The sequence below is a fragment of the Equus asinus genome, chromosome 13 (genome assembly GCF_041296235.1).
Source record: "Equus asinus isolate D_3611 breed Donkey chromosome 13, EquAss-T2T_v2, whole genome shotgun sequence".
Classification (NCBI taxonomy): domain Eukaryota; kingdom Metazoa; phylum Chordata; class Mammalia; order Perissodactyla; family Equidae; genus Equus; species Equus asinus.
The window spans coordinates 41,007,274-41,021,104 of NC_091802.1; the positions used below are offsets into that span (position 1 = coordinate 41,007,274).

General features: G+C 51.6%; 1 protein-coding gene across 2 annotated transcripts; it reads right to left on the reverse strand.

Annotated features, from left to right (window-relative positions):
* Window positions 1–2,749: 2,749 nt before the first annotated feature.
* KRT32 (keratin 32) lies at window positions 2,750–9,438 on the reverse strand. Of its 2 annotated transcripts, XM_044745718.2 has the most exons (8): window positions 8,458–9,438; window positions 7,698–7,780; window positions 7,380–7,536; window positions 5,950–6,111; window positions 5,742–5,867; window positions 4,798–5,018; window positions 4,070–4,157; window positions 2,754–2,888 (listed from the first exon to the last, which is right to left on the reverse strand). In XM_044745718.2, the coding sequence occupies exons 1-7, from the start codon at window positions 8,923–8,925 to the stop codon at window positions 4,097–4,099; spliced, it is 1,278 nt and encodes a 425-aa protein (XP_044601653.1). In that variant the 5' UTR covers window positions 8,926–9,438; the 3' UTR covers window positions 2,754–2,888; window positions 4,070–4,096. The 2 variants fall into 2 exon arrangements, with proteins under 2 accessions (XP_014689037.1, XP_044601653.1); XM_014833551.3 differs by lacking the exon at window positions 4,070–4,157 and having other exon boundaries at window positions 2,750–2,888; window positions 8,458–9,435.
* Window positions 9,439–13,831: the final 4,393 nt, after the last annotated feature.

Consider the following 13,831-nt stretch of genomic DNA (forward strand, 5'->3'; position numbering starts at 1 on the left):
TAGGCTTGGCGTCAGAGCGCTTGGCTTCAATTCCTGCCCGTTGGCTGCATGTCTGTGAGCACATTTTTCCATCCATCTCGCTGGTCCTTAGACGCCTCGTCTGTAAATGTGAGAGCCTGGGCCAGATCGTCCGTAAGGTTCCTGGTGATTCTGACAGTTTAAGACAGTGCCATCTAATAGAACTTTCTGCAATATTCTCTTCTGAAATACTCTCTGTCTGCACTGTCCAGTATGGTACCACTAGCCATATGTAGGTACCGAGCACCTGAAATATGGCTAATGTAACTGAAGAACTGAATTTTTTGATTTTATTTAATTTTATTTTAATTAAAAATTAAATAGCCACATGAAGTTAGTGGCTACCATATTGGACAGATCAGGCCTAAGATTCTAGAGCCAAAGATTTGGTTCTGTTCAGTCTGCTATGTTTACCAAGCTAAGTACATTCTAGACAAATTTTGCACAGGGATTGGAATGAATGACGGCTAGTTTGCACTCAGGCATCAGAACACCCAGTTGGCCAGGAGCCGCTCTCCCTGGCCTTCCAGCTCATTGAAATCCTCCCCACCACCCCCCACCGCCGCCATCCTCTCCCCCGCCTGGCTCAGCGGTGTGTTTGTGTCTCCGGTCAGGCTCATGACCCTGTCTGCCAGACATGCATGCAGGATCATGTCCAGAGAGCCCCAGGCAGCTTCTGGATCCAATCCACTTCTCATCACTTCTTGGCAGGTCCAGAAGGCAGATCCTTAATAGAAACATCACCTCAGCTCATTGAGGAAGAACTATGCGTTTGGAGGGTGATGTTCAGAAAGGTGTTCGAGATTCCTGTTCCTGGCTGTCTCCTCTTTATCTGCCTTGGCCAATCATACCCTCAGGTCCTTCACTGAATCTCTCAAACTGATCCCTTATTCTTCCATCCCCACTGTCATTGCCTTAGTTGAGACCCTGTTCACATCTTCCTCACTCTATTCCTCAGCTTCCTCCCTGCCTTTGGCCATCCTGTTTACCCTCCTTGGTGAGGCTTTCTAGAATACCACTCTGGTCATGTCATCCTTGGGCTCAGATCCTGCAGCAGCCCTCTCACCTCCTTCAGGACGGAGTCCAGGCTCTTCGTGGGCAAACCAAGGCCAACCACAGGCTCCCACCTTCCTACCACTTGACCTTTATGACCACCAGTCTTTCACAGGAACTGGCTGCTCCAGCCAGCAGAGCCACTCAAGGCTCCTCGGCGTGACTTCTGCTTTCCTGCAGACCCCACACACCTATACCTCTCTTGCTCTGTAGACATTCTAGTCAACCTTCCAGGCCCATCGCAAATGCCACCAGCTACATAAAGCCTTTTCTGCTCTCCCCAAGCTGGTACTTTCTCCCGATCTTTGTCAGCACATGCTCCTTCTAGGTAGGAATTGGGCAATGTAGCAGAGTGGTTAGAATAATGCCACAGTGGAAGCAGCTAGACCCGAGTTCAAACTTTTGTCCTTGCATGTAACCTTGGGCAACTGACTAAACCACTCTCCACATCCCCATTTCCCATCTGTAAAATGGACACGATGCCTGCCTTACAGGGTTCAGGAAACCGCACAAGTTAATTTATGTGATGTGCTCAACACAGTACCAGCTGCATCATAAGTGCTAAATAAGTGGTAGCAATGGTTATTATTATTTTTATTATTATTATTAGACCCTTATTGAAGAAGGAATGAGGCCTTACACACACTGGTCTTGGCTCCCTCTTTAATTAGAAGTGTCTGGACAGTGGGGATCACTTGCATTTTTTGGTATCCCCTGCACCCAGCTGTAGTTTGCAAATAGTGAGGACTTAGAATGTGAATTGGTTGAGCATCTCTGGGGCCTAAAGATCTATATTTGAGTTCTGGGTCCACTACTTACTAGCTGTGTGACCTTGCACAAGTTTCTTAACCTCTCTGAGCCTCAGTGTCCTCATTTATAAAGGGAAGAAAATAATGGTATGTTCTGCATAGATTGTTGCAAGGATTAAATGGGACATTATTAACAAGGTGTCTGGGGGACTACCACGTGGATTAGCCAGCCCGTAATGTAGAATCTGGCACGTACGAGGCAATCGGTGAAGATCTTTTGAATGAATGATCCCATTGTACCAGCTGTAATGAGGTTTAGGGGTGGGGTTATTACAGTATTATTCTCAATTACAGTAGTTTGGCCAGGGTTTCTGCCATAATTATCTCCCTCTGTTCTTTTATTACTTGGCTCTGGACCGATCCCCCAGTTTTAACTGGTTTATGGCATGCGGGACTTTTTAGTGAACACCTCTGAAGCCCCTGTGGAAGCAGAAGGGACATAGAAATAAATATAGAAATCGGCCACTTTCCTCTTGAGCCCAACTGTGTAGAATTGGCTGTCAGATACAGCAGCGTCAGTGACAAACAGAGAACGATGTCTTTGCAGGACCACCAAATGAGGCTTTATTTTCCAGGTAACTCGGAACACGTGCTCCTGAAGCAGCGGGAGACAGCCAGAAGCATCAGCAAAGAGAGCGATTTGCCGGGGAAGTGAGCCGGGCAGGCGCTAAGCGGTGGGGGCTAGGGCGCCCCCTGCAGGATGCAGGCGCATTGCGGACGGCCCTCCTCCTGGTACCGCTGCACGTGGTGCCTGGTTCCTTGCTGGCCCGGGCGGACCCTGCTGTCTTGGCGGCCACCCACCCGTGGTCAGGCTCATCCTGAGGAGGCACCAGCCGCCCAGCTCTGGTCCCTCCAGGATCCACCGGTGCTGAGGAACTTCAGTAGCGGCCGGGAGGGCAGGTAATACAAGGTACACCGACGACAGTACATGGCACCACACTGCGGGGCACACTGGGGGAGGGCGCACAAGGGGGACAGGACGGCATGGAGCACGGGTTACAGGGCAACCTTCGGAGGAAAAGCAGGTGGGGCGGGGTTAGAAGGAAGCCAACTCAGCAACAAGTCAGGTCAATTCTGCCCCCGACGCCTCTCAACCCCACTGTGCGCCTTCTCCACCCAGCTTCCCTAGTCCCAACCGCCATCATCTTCGCCTGTGTAACCCCAACGGCCTCCTAACTAGTCTTCCCAACCCCACGCTCGCCCCTGCTAACCATCGTCAACTCAGTGGCCAGAGTAACCGTCTACAAACACAAATCTCATCGTGCCCTCCCCCGCCTGAAACCTTCAAGGGCTCCCATTTGCTCTGGGATGAAGAGTGGCTTCCTTCAACCCAACTGTCCCATCCTCCTTGAAACCTCCTCTGATCTCTCTGTGTCCAATCGCCCTAGGGTCCCATGTACCTCCTTCCAGAGTGATCTGCGACTGTTCTGTTATGGTCTGTCTCTCCACTAGGGAGGGAGGTCAGCAGCCGTGTGTACTTGCCCACCCCATATACTGAGCCTAGAGCAGGCGCTTCATAAGAATGTGTTAAATAAGGTGAATTAATCAACTGATATAGAAGGAATACACAGCACAAGGAGAAAGGACGATCTCGGAGACGGACAGCTGCGGGCTGAAAACTAGAAACAACACGCTGAACATTGGATGGAGGCCAAGCAACCTAGAGATTGCACAGGCAGCCCAAGGACCACATCCGGCCTGAAATGTGTTTCATTTGGCCGGCACATTATATTTTTTTAATTTGTTGAAAATATTTAAAAATCGGGAGAATTTAACATGTAAAAGAAGTCCAGATTCCCTTGAACAATCAGAAGATCCAGCGATACCGGAGCTGCATCTCACAGGGTAGAAACGGCCCTGAGGGGGCGGCGCCCTCATTGGACAGGGCACAGCTCCCTGCTTCTCCGCAGTCTCACAGCGACCCATGTCACTCATATATGTTAATAGCCTGGGCCTTGAAAAACATTTGACTTTGCAACCCTTGTCCTGGAGGATAAGATTCTGAATGACAGAGAAGCGAGGCTGAATGTAGAATAAGAAACTGCCTGCGAGAGTCATCAGCCCACCGGGTGGTCCATGGCCCAGAGGTGTCCTGCGCCCAGCCAGCCATCAAGCCCTGTGGAGCCTCCCTGCACAGCGGCTGGGGGCGGGTGCCTCCTCTGCCCTGACAGAGCCCCCCCACTGCTCACCTAGACCACCGCCAGGGCCTGCTTCCTCTACTCAGTCCTTCCTGCTGCCATCTGTGCCATCTTCCTGAAGAGCAGCTTTGAGTTCTCACTGACTTGGTCAAGAAACGTTTATTGAGCGTCTACTACGTGCCAGGAGCAGGGGATAAAAATATTTCATATTGTCTCTGAGTTCTAGGTGTTTGCCCTCTAGTGGCGGAAATAGTTGAGCAAATTCTATCATTTCTTCCTTGAAAAAAGGCCTCCCACCTGCCTATAAAATAAAGCGCTTCTTCCCCAGCCAGGCCTTCATGGCTCTCCACAAATGGGCCCCAGCTGACTTTCCTGTCCTCCTTCCCACCGCAGCTCATCACAGGAAGCTCCCTATTGTCCTCCCAAGCGCCAACAATCCCCTGCCTCCACCAGTGTGACCTCCAGTTGCCCGTCTGCCTGTCTCCCCAGACACTTGAGAGCAGATGCCTTGTTGTCCTCTACCTCGGTGTCCCCCATGGTGCCTGGCACGTGGTAGGTACCAGGAAGGAGTCTGTCGACTTGGAATCGAGCAGAATGGTCTGCAACAGGCCAGGTTGGGGATGGCAGCGTAAACACCTGCCTGACTCAGATCGTACTAGCTTCCTAATCACTTCTTGATCATGACAGGGTTCTATCTTAGGGTAGATCCAGTTGCTTCCTATGGCCTCGGCTGACCCCGACCCACGTGTCTCTGTGCGGCCTGGGCTGGGCCCACGTACTTGCAGTCCTCGCTCTCCAGCAGGCCCCGGTACGTGTTGATCTCGCACTCCAGCCGGGCCCGGATGTCAAGCAGCACCTGGTACTCCTGGTTCTGCCGCTCCAGGTCGCAGCGGATGTTGGCCAGCTGGGCCTCCACGTTGCTGATCAGACTCTGCATCTGGGCCAGCTGGGAGCCGTAGCGGGCCTCGGTCTCTGCCAGGGTATTTTCCAGAGAGTCCCTCTAAGGCAAAAGGAAAGACAAAATAACCCCGAGGAGCAGACCTATTTTCCACGGCCCGGTTCAGAAAGAACCAAGAAGAGCCAAGACTCCCTCAGGGGCTGGGAATGACACCTCCCTACGTCACTGCAGAAACTGAAGCCCAGAAAGGTCAAGGTTAAGCAGCTGGTAAGTGACGGACCAGGGTTTGAACCCAGGTCTGTGTGATCCTGAGTCACTTATTCCCTCCTTCAGCTTTGCCTGGCTGCAGGCTGTGGCTCTGAGTTCGCCTGGCCCCTCCCCCTTGGCGTCATTGAGATCAGTGGCCTTCAGCCCTGGCTGCACATTAGAGTCACGTGCAAGGCTTTTTAAAAGACCCAGGCCCAGGCCCCACCTCCAGAGACTCTGATTTAATCCATCCTGGCATGGGGATTTGTAACAGCCCCGCACGTGGGGTCGAGGAGCGTGGGTTCAGACAGGCAGGGCAGGCTAAGCTCATAACAAGCCTTCTCAGGGAGTTGTGTTTGACAGTGGCTGCCTAACCCGTGTCAGATGTGAAACATGCCCTTTTTATCTCTGATCCTGGTCTTGGGAGAAAGCCCCCCCTGGGAGAGGTCAGCTGCGCAAGCTTCTGTGGTGGCTGAATCTGGGCCTCCTCTTCCTCCTCTTTCCTGAATGCCTGCATCTACGTTCGGTGCTGCCCGGGAGCCAGAGCTGGGGGAGAGGGGCCCACCCAGCTGCACTCACCAGGCTGTGCTGGGCCTGCAGCTCAATCTCCAACGTGTTGACCGTTCGTCTCAGATCAATGATGTCCGACTGGTAGCTCTGAAGCTGCTCAGAGCTCGTGGCCACCTGCTGGTTAAGCTCCTCCATCTGTGATGGGGGACACAAGAAAGGCTGAGAATGCCTTCTCAGGGACACTGAGGGGGGGCCAGCCCACCTGCGGGAGGCCCACCTGCGTGTTGAACCATTCCTCCACATCCCTGCGGTTGGTCTCCACCACCGTCTCATACTGACACCGCATCTCTTCCAGCATCCTGTTCAGGTCCACAGGGGGCGCAGCATCCACCTCAATGTTAAGGCGGTCCCCAAGCTGGCATCGAAGGGCGCTGACTTCCTAAAAAGGCACAAGAGCCCCAGGCAAGTCACACAATCCCAGCTCATCTCCCCTGGGAGACGAGAAAAGATGGAACAGAAGATCTCTAGGTTAGAGGGGCCCTTTGAGGACCGCAGTCCACTCTGCAGTATCTGGTTGGTCTTCCAGCTCCAGCTGGACACACCCGTGATGGGAGAAGCACTCCAGCTAAACGCTTCCTGTTGCTTTGGCGGAAGCCAAGAGCAGCGTCACGGTTTGTTTGGTCCATTTGGGCTAAAATGGGAAACCTGTGCCCTGTGTGCCTGGCTACACTCCCAGCCTGCGTTCGTCTGGGAAGGAGGGCAGCAGGAGCCTGGCTTTTCTCGGTTCAGGCACCTCCCCAGGCCCGGCTGCCAAGGAGAGAAAGTTGTCGCCGAGGCTGCCAGAGTGTGTGATGATGCCTCGTTAGTGACTTCTTGGTGGGGTTCCCAGTCCTCTGATTTAATTGGGATGAGTCAGGTGCCTTAGGGCGCTCAGCGAGTAGTGATGACTGAGTGTTACTTTACACTTAAGCCTAAGGAAACCCAGCCAGGACTCAGAGGCACTTGTTCTTTCAAACTCCAAGTCAAGAGGCTGAGAGTCAACCCAGGGAAGGAGGGAAAAACCACAGAGCCCAGGTGGGCTTTACAGGGGCCCAGCGGGGAGGGGTTTCCCTCCGAGGACCTGCAGGAGATGAGGAGAACTCGGAAAGCCTAGGGTCAACCTGTGGCTTTTGGATTAAGTATATTATATGCAGACAGAAGAGAGGAAGAGGAACAAGGATTGAGACAGAAAAAAGAAGAAAACCGCTGTAGTTCAACTGTCTCTTAGAAGAGATGGGGGTCACCACCAGCAATCCAGCCTAGCAGAGATGGACAGGCCATTCCTTATGGGTTCCAGAACCCAACCCCCTCCGGCCCTAGTGCACCGCTCTACCCTGGTATGTGGCTCTCATGAGAAAAACAAATGCCGTCACCACAAACGTGTGGCTGTCACGCACATGCAGGAAATGCAGAAGGAAGCTTGCTAGCATTTCTGTGCACTGACCAAGTGAAAGATGTCTGACACTCATGACCTCATTCAAGTCTCGCAGCAACACTGCATGACGGAGTTGAGCTGAGGAGGCTCAGAAAGGTTAAATAAATTGGGCAAAGTCCCAGAAACAATACGCTGCAGGCCTAGGAATTTCAACCCACATCTACCCAACCCAAAAGCCCACATTCTTCCCACCCCGCTTCCCAGGGTCACCTTAACTTGACTTCAGGGCTCACCTCCTCGTGGTTCTTCTTGAGGCAGAGCAGCTCCTCCTTCAGGGACTCCACCTGCATCTCCAGGTCAGCTTTGCACAGGGTCAGCTCATCCAGGATCCTGCGCAGGCCGTTAGTGTCGGCTTCCACCAGCTGCCGCATGGCCAGCTCCGTCTCGTACCTGTGCAAGGACAGGGTCAGCAGCAGAGGGGTGAAACTGAATACAGAATTCAGGGAAGACCTTGTCCTGCGGGTGCTTTTCCAACTCTCTGTGAAACTAATGGAAAGCTGCCCAAGCTTGTACAGGGAGAGGGGACCCCCCCATCCCCCAGCCAAACTCACTTGGTCCTGAAGTCATCAGCAGCCAGCTTGGCATTATCAATGTGCACAACCATCCTGGCATTCTCTGCCTTGGTGCACAGAACCTGGGGGCCAAGGCACAGAGAGGGGGTTAGTCTGGGATGAGAGGAAGGAAAAAGAACCCAAATGAGGAGACAACAGCTGATGGGCCCTGCAGCCTCGCAGCCATCCCTGTGGAAGCCCCTGGAACTCTGGGGGATATTTAATGAACGACGAGTCCTTGGAGAACAGGAGATTTATTTTTTAAGCACCTGGGTCTTCACAAATCCAAATGCCCATTTTGGATGCAATGAGCAATGTGAAAGGAAAAAATCTCATTAAGTCTGATGTCTTTCATGCAACAGTTAGAAGAGTCCTTAACGAGCACTGACATTTACTGAAAATTCACCACGTACCAGGGGCTGCGCTCAACAATTCACCTGCATCAACTCACGGAATCCTCTCGACAGCCCCATTAGGTAAGGACCATTATGATCCCCATTTTACAGATGAGGAAACTGAGGCCTGGAAAAGGGAAGGGACCTCCCAGTCATGCCGTGAATCAATGGGAGAACTGAGACTACATCCCAGGCCTCTTTCCTCGTTAAGGGGCCTGGCTGAGCACTCAAATTATGAGATAATCCCGTGCCCTGGGGAAGTCTCTTTTCTCTGAACATAGCTTAGTAAATTAATGAGATTCAAATCTGGAATGCCAGCTCTTCCCGTCACCTTCCCAACAAGTCTTTTCACCGCTTGCCCTCACCTTCTGCTGGAGCTCCTCAATGGTCCGGAAGTAAGACTGGTAGTCAGGACACATGGTGACCACCTGAGATTGGCAGGCCTCTTGGATCTTGCTCTCCAGTTCTGCATTCTCCCGCTCCAGCTGGCGCACCTTCTCCAGGTAGTTGGCCAGGCGGTCGTTCAGGAACTGCATGGTCTCCTTCTCGTTGCCATTGAAGGTCCCTTCACAGTACCAGCTGCAGGTACCCAGGGAGCTGGAGATGCCACTGGTTGGCCGGCAGCTGCTGGGCTGGCAGGAGCTGGAGAGGTACGTCTTGGAAAGGCAGCTGGCCAGCCGGTAGGTGGTGGGCATGCAGACGGAAGGCATGCATGTCACGGGCTGGCAGACATAACCCAGGCACAGCTCAGGCCGGCAGCTCTTGCTGCTGGAGCACACAGAGGAGGGCCGGGGGCAGCTCTTGGTGGAGGCCGGTGAGCAGGTGGATGTCATGTTGGGGAGGCCCCTTCTCCTCAGCTGCAGTGACCTGGATCACCAGTGTATACAAGACCGCATCCTGCTTGGGCCTTTTTATACCCTTGGAGTGAGGGGGCTCCTGCTAGAAAGTCATCATGGATGTTGATGTTTATACCCAGCCCCAGAAGAAGCTGCTAATTAATTTTTAATTTGGTTTCCAATAAGGAGTTTCTTTCCTCATAAAAGAGGCCAAGCTTGTCATTTGGCTAAAGCAGGACTCTGGGCTCCTGTCATTGATCGCCAGGGGAGGGCTGCAGGACACATCTTCAAAGGATCGCCTCCACACCTGGGCCCTCATTACCAGGGCAGGGCTGCCAGGATACCACAGCAGCCTGGCCCTGGGCCACCAGTGGCCTTGCCCCCTGCGCCCCCACCGGCTCCGGCCCTGAGAAAGGCCACAGTTCTGTGGGGCAGTGGCTGCTCCTTTTAATGGGAGCATTCCCTGTCAGAAGAGGCCTGGCCCCTTAAAGAGGAAATGTGTAGGAGACAGAAGCTGCACCCATACTGGCAGTGGTATAAATCCAGGGAGAAAGGAGAAAGAACGTCTGAGGCTTCTTAGCACGCATTGTCTTCCTACCAAGAGGAAGAAAATACAATCAGGGAGGAGAGAACAAACTCAGGACACAGACAGAGAGCCTAAGAATCAGGGACATCCTTCCAACTGGACACGACTGAGAAACAGAGACGGGAGGACCATACTCTTGGGAAAGGAGATCAATGTCGTAAAGATCTCCCTGAGGCAGATGCTCCGTCTTGAGCATCTCTGGATCCTCCCCTCCATTTCTTGCTGCTCCACATGCAGAGTTGTCACAAGTTCGATGATTGTTTGTTGAACAGACTAAGCTTGGACAGGCTGGAACAGACTCTGCTTTTGCTTTCTGCAGTGGTGGCCAGGGAGGGCTCACTCCGGGACCTCGGAGACCGGAAGCAGCATGAACCAGCTCCCTTGAGAAGCCACACTATGCAGCCCCAAGATGAGCTAAGTCTGGAAGCATGTCCCCAATTATAGAAGCCTTGGGCATTCCTTAAGAAAGCAATGGGCAAGACCAGGAGTCCTCAGTCCTGCCTGTAGTACTTGTGGGCTCTCACACTTCCTGTCTAAGATGTGTGTGTTACATAGACACTTTTTATTCATTAATCTTCTCAGTAAAATATTGGAGTATAAGTACTTTCTTATTTTTCATGTATTTCTAGAAGTGTTGGTGAAACGGCAGGGAAGGGCAAATGCCACCCAGCCATAGTCCCCAAAATTTGTTGCTTAAGAAAAGTCAAGATAGAGATGCTACCTTCTAACTTGCTGTGTGATCTTGGGAAAGTCACTTCTCTTGGCCTCTGTTTCCTCATGCAAATTGAAAGGGTTAGACTAGATTATCTCTCAGTTTGATTTCCTGCAACAATCGTAAATTCCAGTTCCTTTGTCTGGATTAACTGTTTAGAGAAGACAGTGGCATCAGACAGAAGGAGCTGTGACAGCAACCACGTGGAATGAGACTCATCGGACCACCCTTTAAAATCATAACCAGTACTTATGTAACATACATAAGTGCCAGGTACTGTGCTGGGTGCTTGGCATTAATTTGCCCGTTTAATCCTCACCAAAATAAATTACAATATAATTACTGTAAGCAGGTGTAGGAGGGGTTCTCAAAGTGTGGTCTCCAGATGCGCAGCATCAACATCACTCAGGACCATGTTAGAAACGCAGTTTCTGGGTCCACCCCAGACCAACTGAATCAGAAACCCTGAGGGTAGGGCCCCACCATCTGTGTCTAACGAGTCCTCCAGGCGCTTTGGAGCACCGCTGAGGTATAGGAGTGTGTGTATCTTAACGCTTGCCGCCAGAATTCCTCTTGCAGAAAGAATTGTCTTTACTTGAAAAAATGCATTAAGAAGTTGTTGGGGTAGAAGGCGGGACCCCAAGTGCCTTGATGCTGGCTAGCAAGACATCAGAGGGAGAAAAAGGAGAAGAGTTTGAAGCTCCCAGGGCAATCGTGGCAGGAAGGAGTGAGAGGAGAGAGAGGCAGGAGCCAGGAAGAGAGGCACCAGGAAGGTGGTGAGAGGCTGTGACCTGTGTGACACAGTCCCACCTCATGGTCCCCAAGAGATCTTCAGCAAAGACCACCAAATTCAGATGCTTGGCGTGAGCAGTATTTTACATTGTGAAGGAAGGACTGAGTTTCACGTCAGAGTGGTGCGAAAAACGAGAGCAGAGTGTTCAAAGACTAGATTTCCGGCCAGTGTGCCAGACCTGGGGGACATTTCGTGGAAGAAGTGGGGGCCAGCAAAGGCAGCCCCAGGGCAGGCTCACAGTGGGTCCAGATTAGGTCCATGTGAATCCAAAGGCTCTCACTGAAGCCCAGCCCCTCTGAGGCCAAAGCGAGCTATTGAGCAAATACATTTATTAGAAAAAGGAGAGGGAGAGAAGGGAAAGTGATGCAGAAAAAGCCAAGCAAGTGAGAGAAAACAGGAAGGAATACTGGTGAGAGTTTGGGCTAAATAGGTCCAGGATGAAGGGCCTACTCAAGTAAGGGCAGGCAGGAGGCGTGTCCAGGCCTGGCCCAAGACCAGCTCCTACCCTCTGCTCTTTGAAAAAACAAAATGACTCCAGAGGAAAGACTTACTAAAACTGAATTTAGGTAGTTCTACCAGCCAAAAAGCCAATTTACCAACCTGCCCGTGTACATGGCACGTTCCATCAGCTTTCTAGTGTCTCGTCCTTACATACAAACAGAAGGATCCCAGACATTTGAGAGAAGTTTCCAACATGAAAAGCAGAGACAAAACAAAACAAGCAAACAAAGAAAACAGTGAAAAAGAGGAAATTGGGGAAAACAAAACAATGCAGAATCTGCAACAATCTATTAAGATAGATAAATATATTTTTTTGATAATCTCGGAGATCAGTATAGCAGTTACATCCTTGAAACAAGAGCTGGATGTTATAAAAGAGGAACAGAGAACAAAAAATAGCTCTTTGGAATTAAAAGTACAGAAACTGAAATTAAAAATTCAGTTCAGTTGTTTGAAATTAAAGGAGAGAAAAAAGCCAGAACTAAGGAAGAGTCACAAGTACAATCTGGGATCAGATGGCACTAAGGTCTGGGTCCGAGCTGCACTGAGAGGCCTGTTGCCCCAGCTGCCTTGCCCAGAGGCCCCCCACTAATGCAGGAGCTCTCGGCCCTGGCCGCACAGGGGAACCCTTGAAGAGCTTTGAAAAACTCCAGCGCCAGGCCACATTCCAGACCAACTAAGTCAGGATTTCTGGGGGTGAGACCAGAAATCCATATTTTTTTAAAGTTCTTCAGGTCATTCCAAAGTGCAGCCAAGGCTGAGAACCTCAGGCCGAATGGAAAGAGCATCATAATTTAAAAGCACAAGCAAAGGGAGTAAATAATAATTAGAGGCACGGCTACACAGGATCTGGGTAGCATATCTTGGGGGGAGCCAGGAGGAGCTTGGAAGGTGCTTGTACCACAAAGGATGCCGTAAAGAGGAAGCGTGTGGTTTATGTAAAACAGAGTTCACTGGAGCCATATGCTCAAGAGAGCATCCGTGTGCTGCTTGCTGCCGTGGCTTCCCGCACTGACTTTGCTCCAAGTCAGAATTGGACAACAAGTCATATAACTCCACGTCCACTTTGGCTGGCCTGCTTTACCCTGGGCATTGCTGCTCAGAACGAACCTCAGAAATGAATGAAACCCTGGACAAGGAAAAGGTGGGTGCCCACTCTCAGAGCGATCCAGGCACCCAGCTAGAACAGAATCAACAATGTTGATCGGCTTTCACAAGCCCAGCATGTGCTCAGCAAAGCATTAGGGATTACAGCACAGTTAAGCGTCACGTTCTCTGTTTTTTTGATGAGGATACTGAGACTCAGGAAGGGACTGCCACCTGCTAAAGCTCCCACAGACGGTAAGTGGTGGGGCCGGGATTTGACTCTAGGGCAGTCTGACTCACTTTTGGAGCCCACATTCATCACACTAACACCATGGCCCCCTGTAGCTGGTCTCCTCTTTTCCTGGAAGGAAAAGAGGCAGTGAGTGGGCGTCCTTCCTGTGCCATCCCTAGGCCTCCCTCCAGTGAGGGTCAATCCTGTTCCTGGCACCTAACGCACTGCCTGGCCCAGGGAAGCACTCGGTGTGGGTTTGTTGAATGACTGAATGATCCCAAGATGGCCATCTTCTTCAGGTGGCTGAGCCTCAGCAAAACCAGCCAAGGTGTTCCAAGAAGACTGAAGCTGAGGTGGTGCAGCGAGCCAGGAGAGAGGAGGCTGGGAGAACTCAAAGCCCAGGGCCTCCTTTACAGGGGCTTAGAAAGGCGGGGGAATCTACACTGAATCAGGGTGAACTATACTGGGCACCCTTGAGGGGTGGGGCCCTCAGGCCCACCTTGGTCAGCATCTTTCACCAATCTGTTCTCCACCTTGGGCGCTGTTACAACTCTCTCAGTATCCCTGAAGTTCCTTAGCAGAGCTCTCAGCATCTTATGAAGGGCACATGGACATCTGGGGACAACCCGCCTTTCTGTCTATCTCAGAAAGTTTTGCCTTCATCCTTCTCCATTTCACACTGGAATAGATGGAGCTTGGTCTTTGCCTGGTCTGTTAGGGGAAGACATTCTGGACACAAATGAGAACATTTGGACCAGGATGCTGGGAGCTCCCACTTCCATACAGAAATGCTTTGGTACCCAAAGGCACTTTGTGCCTCACCAGATGCCAAGGCTGCACAAGAACGTGATGAGTCTCAAGGACAAGACTCTCCTGCTTTTAATGGTGTGTGGATTTTAAGGGGCTTTGCTGAACCGGAAGGGCTGTGTGAAAGGGCTGCAGTGAAGTGGGAGTTGATGCAAACACGCTCCTGAGGCTTCCCTGGGTGAGAGT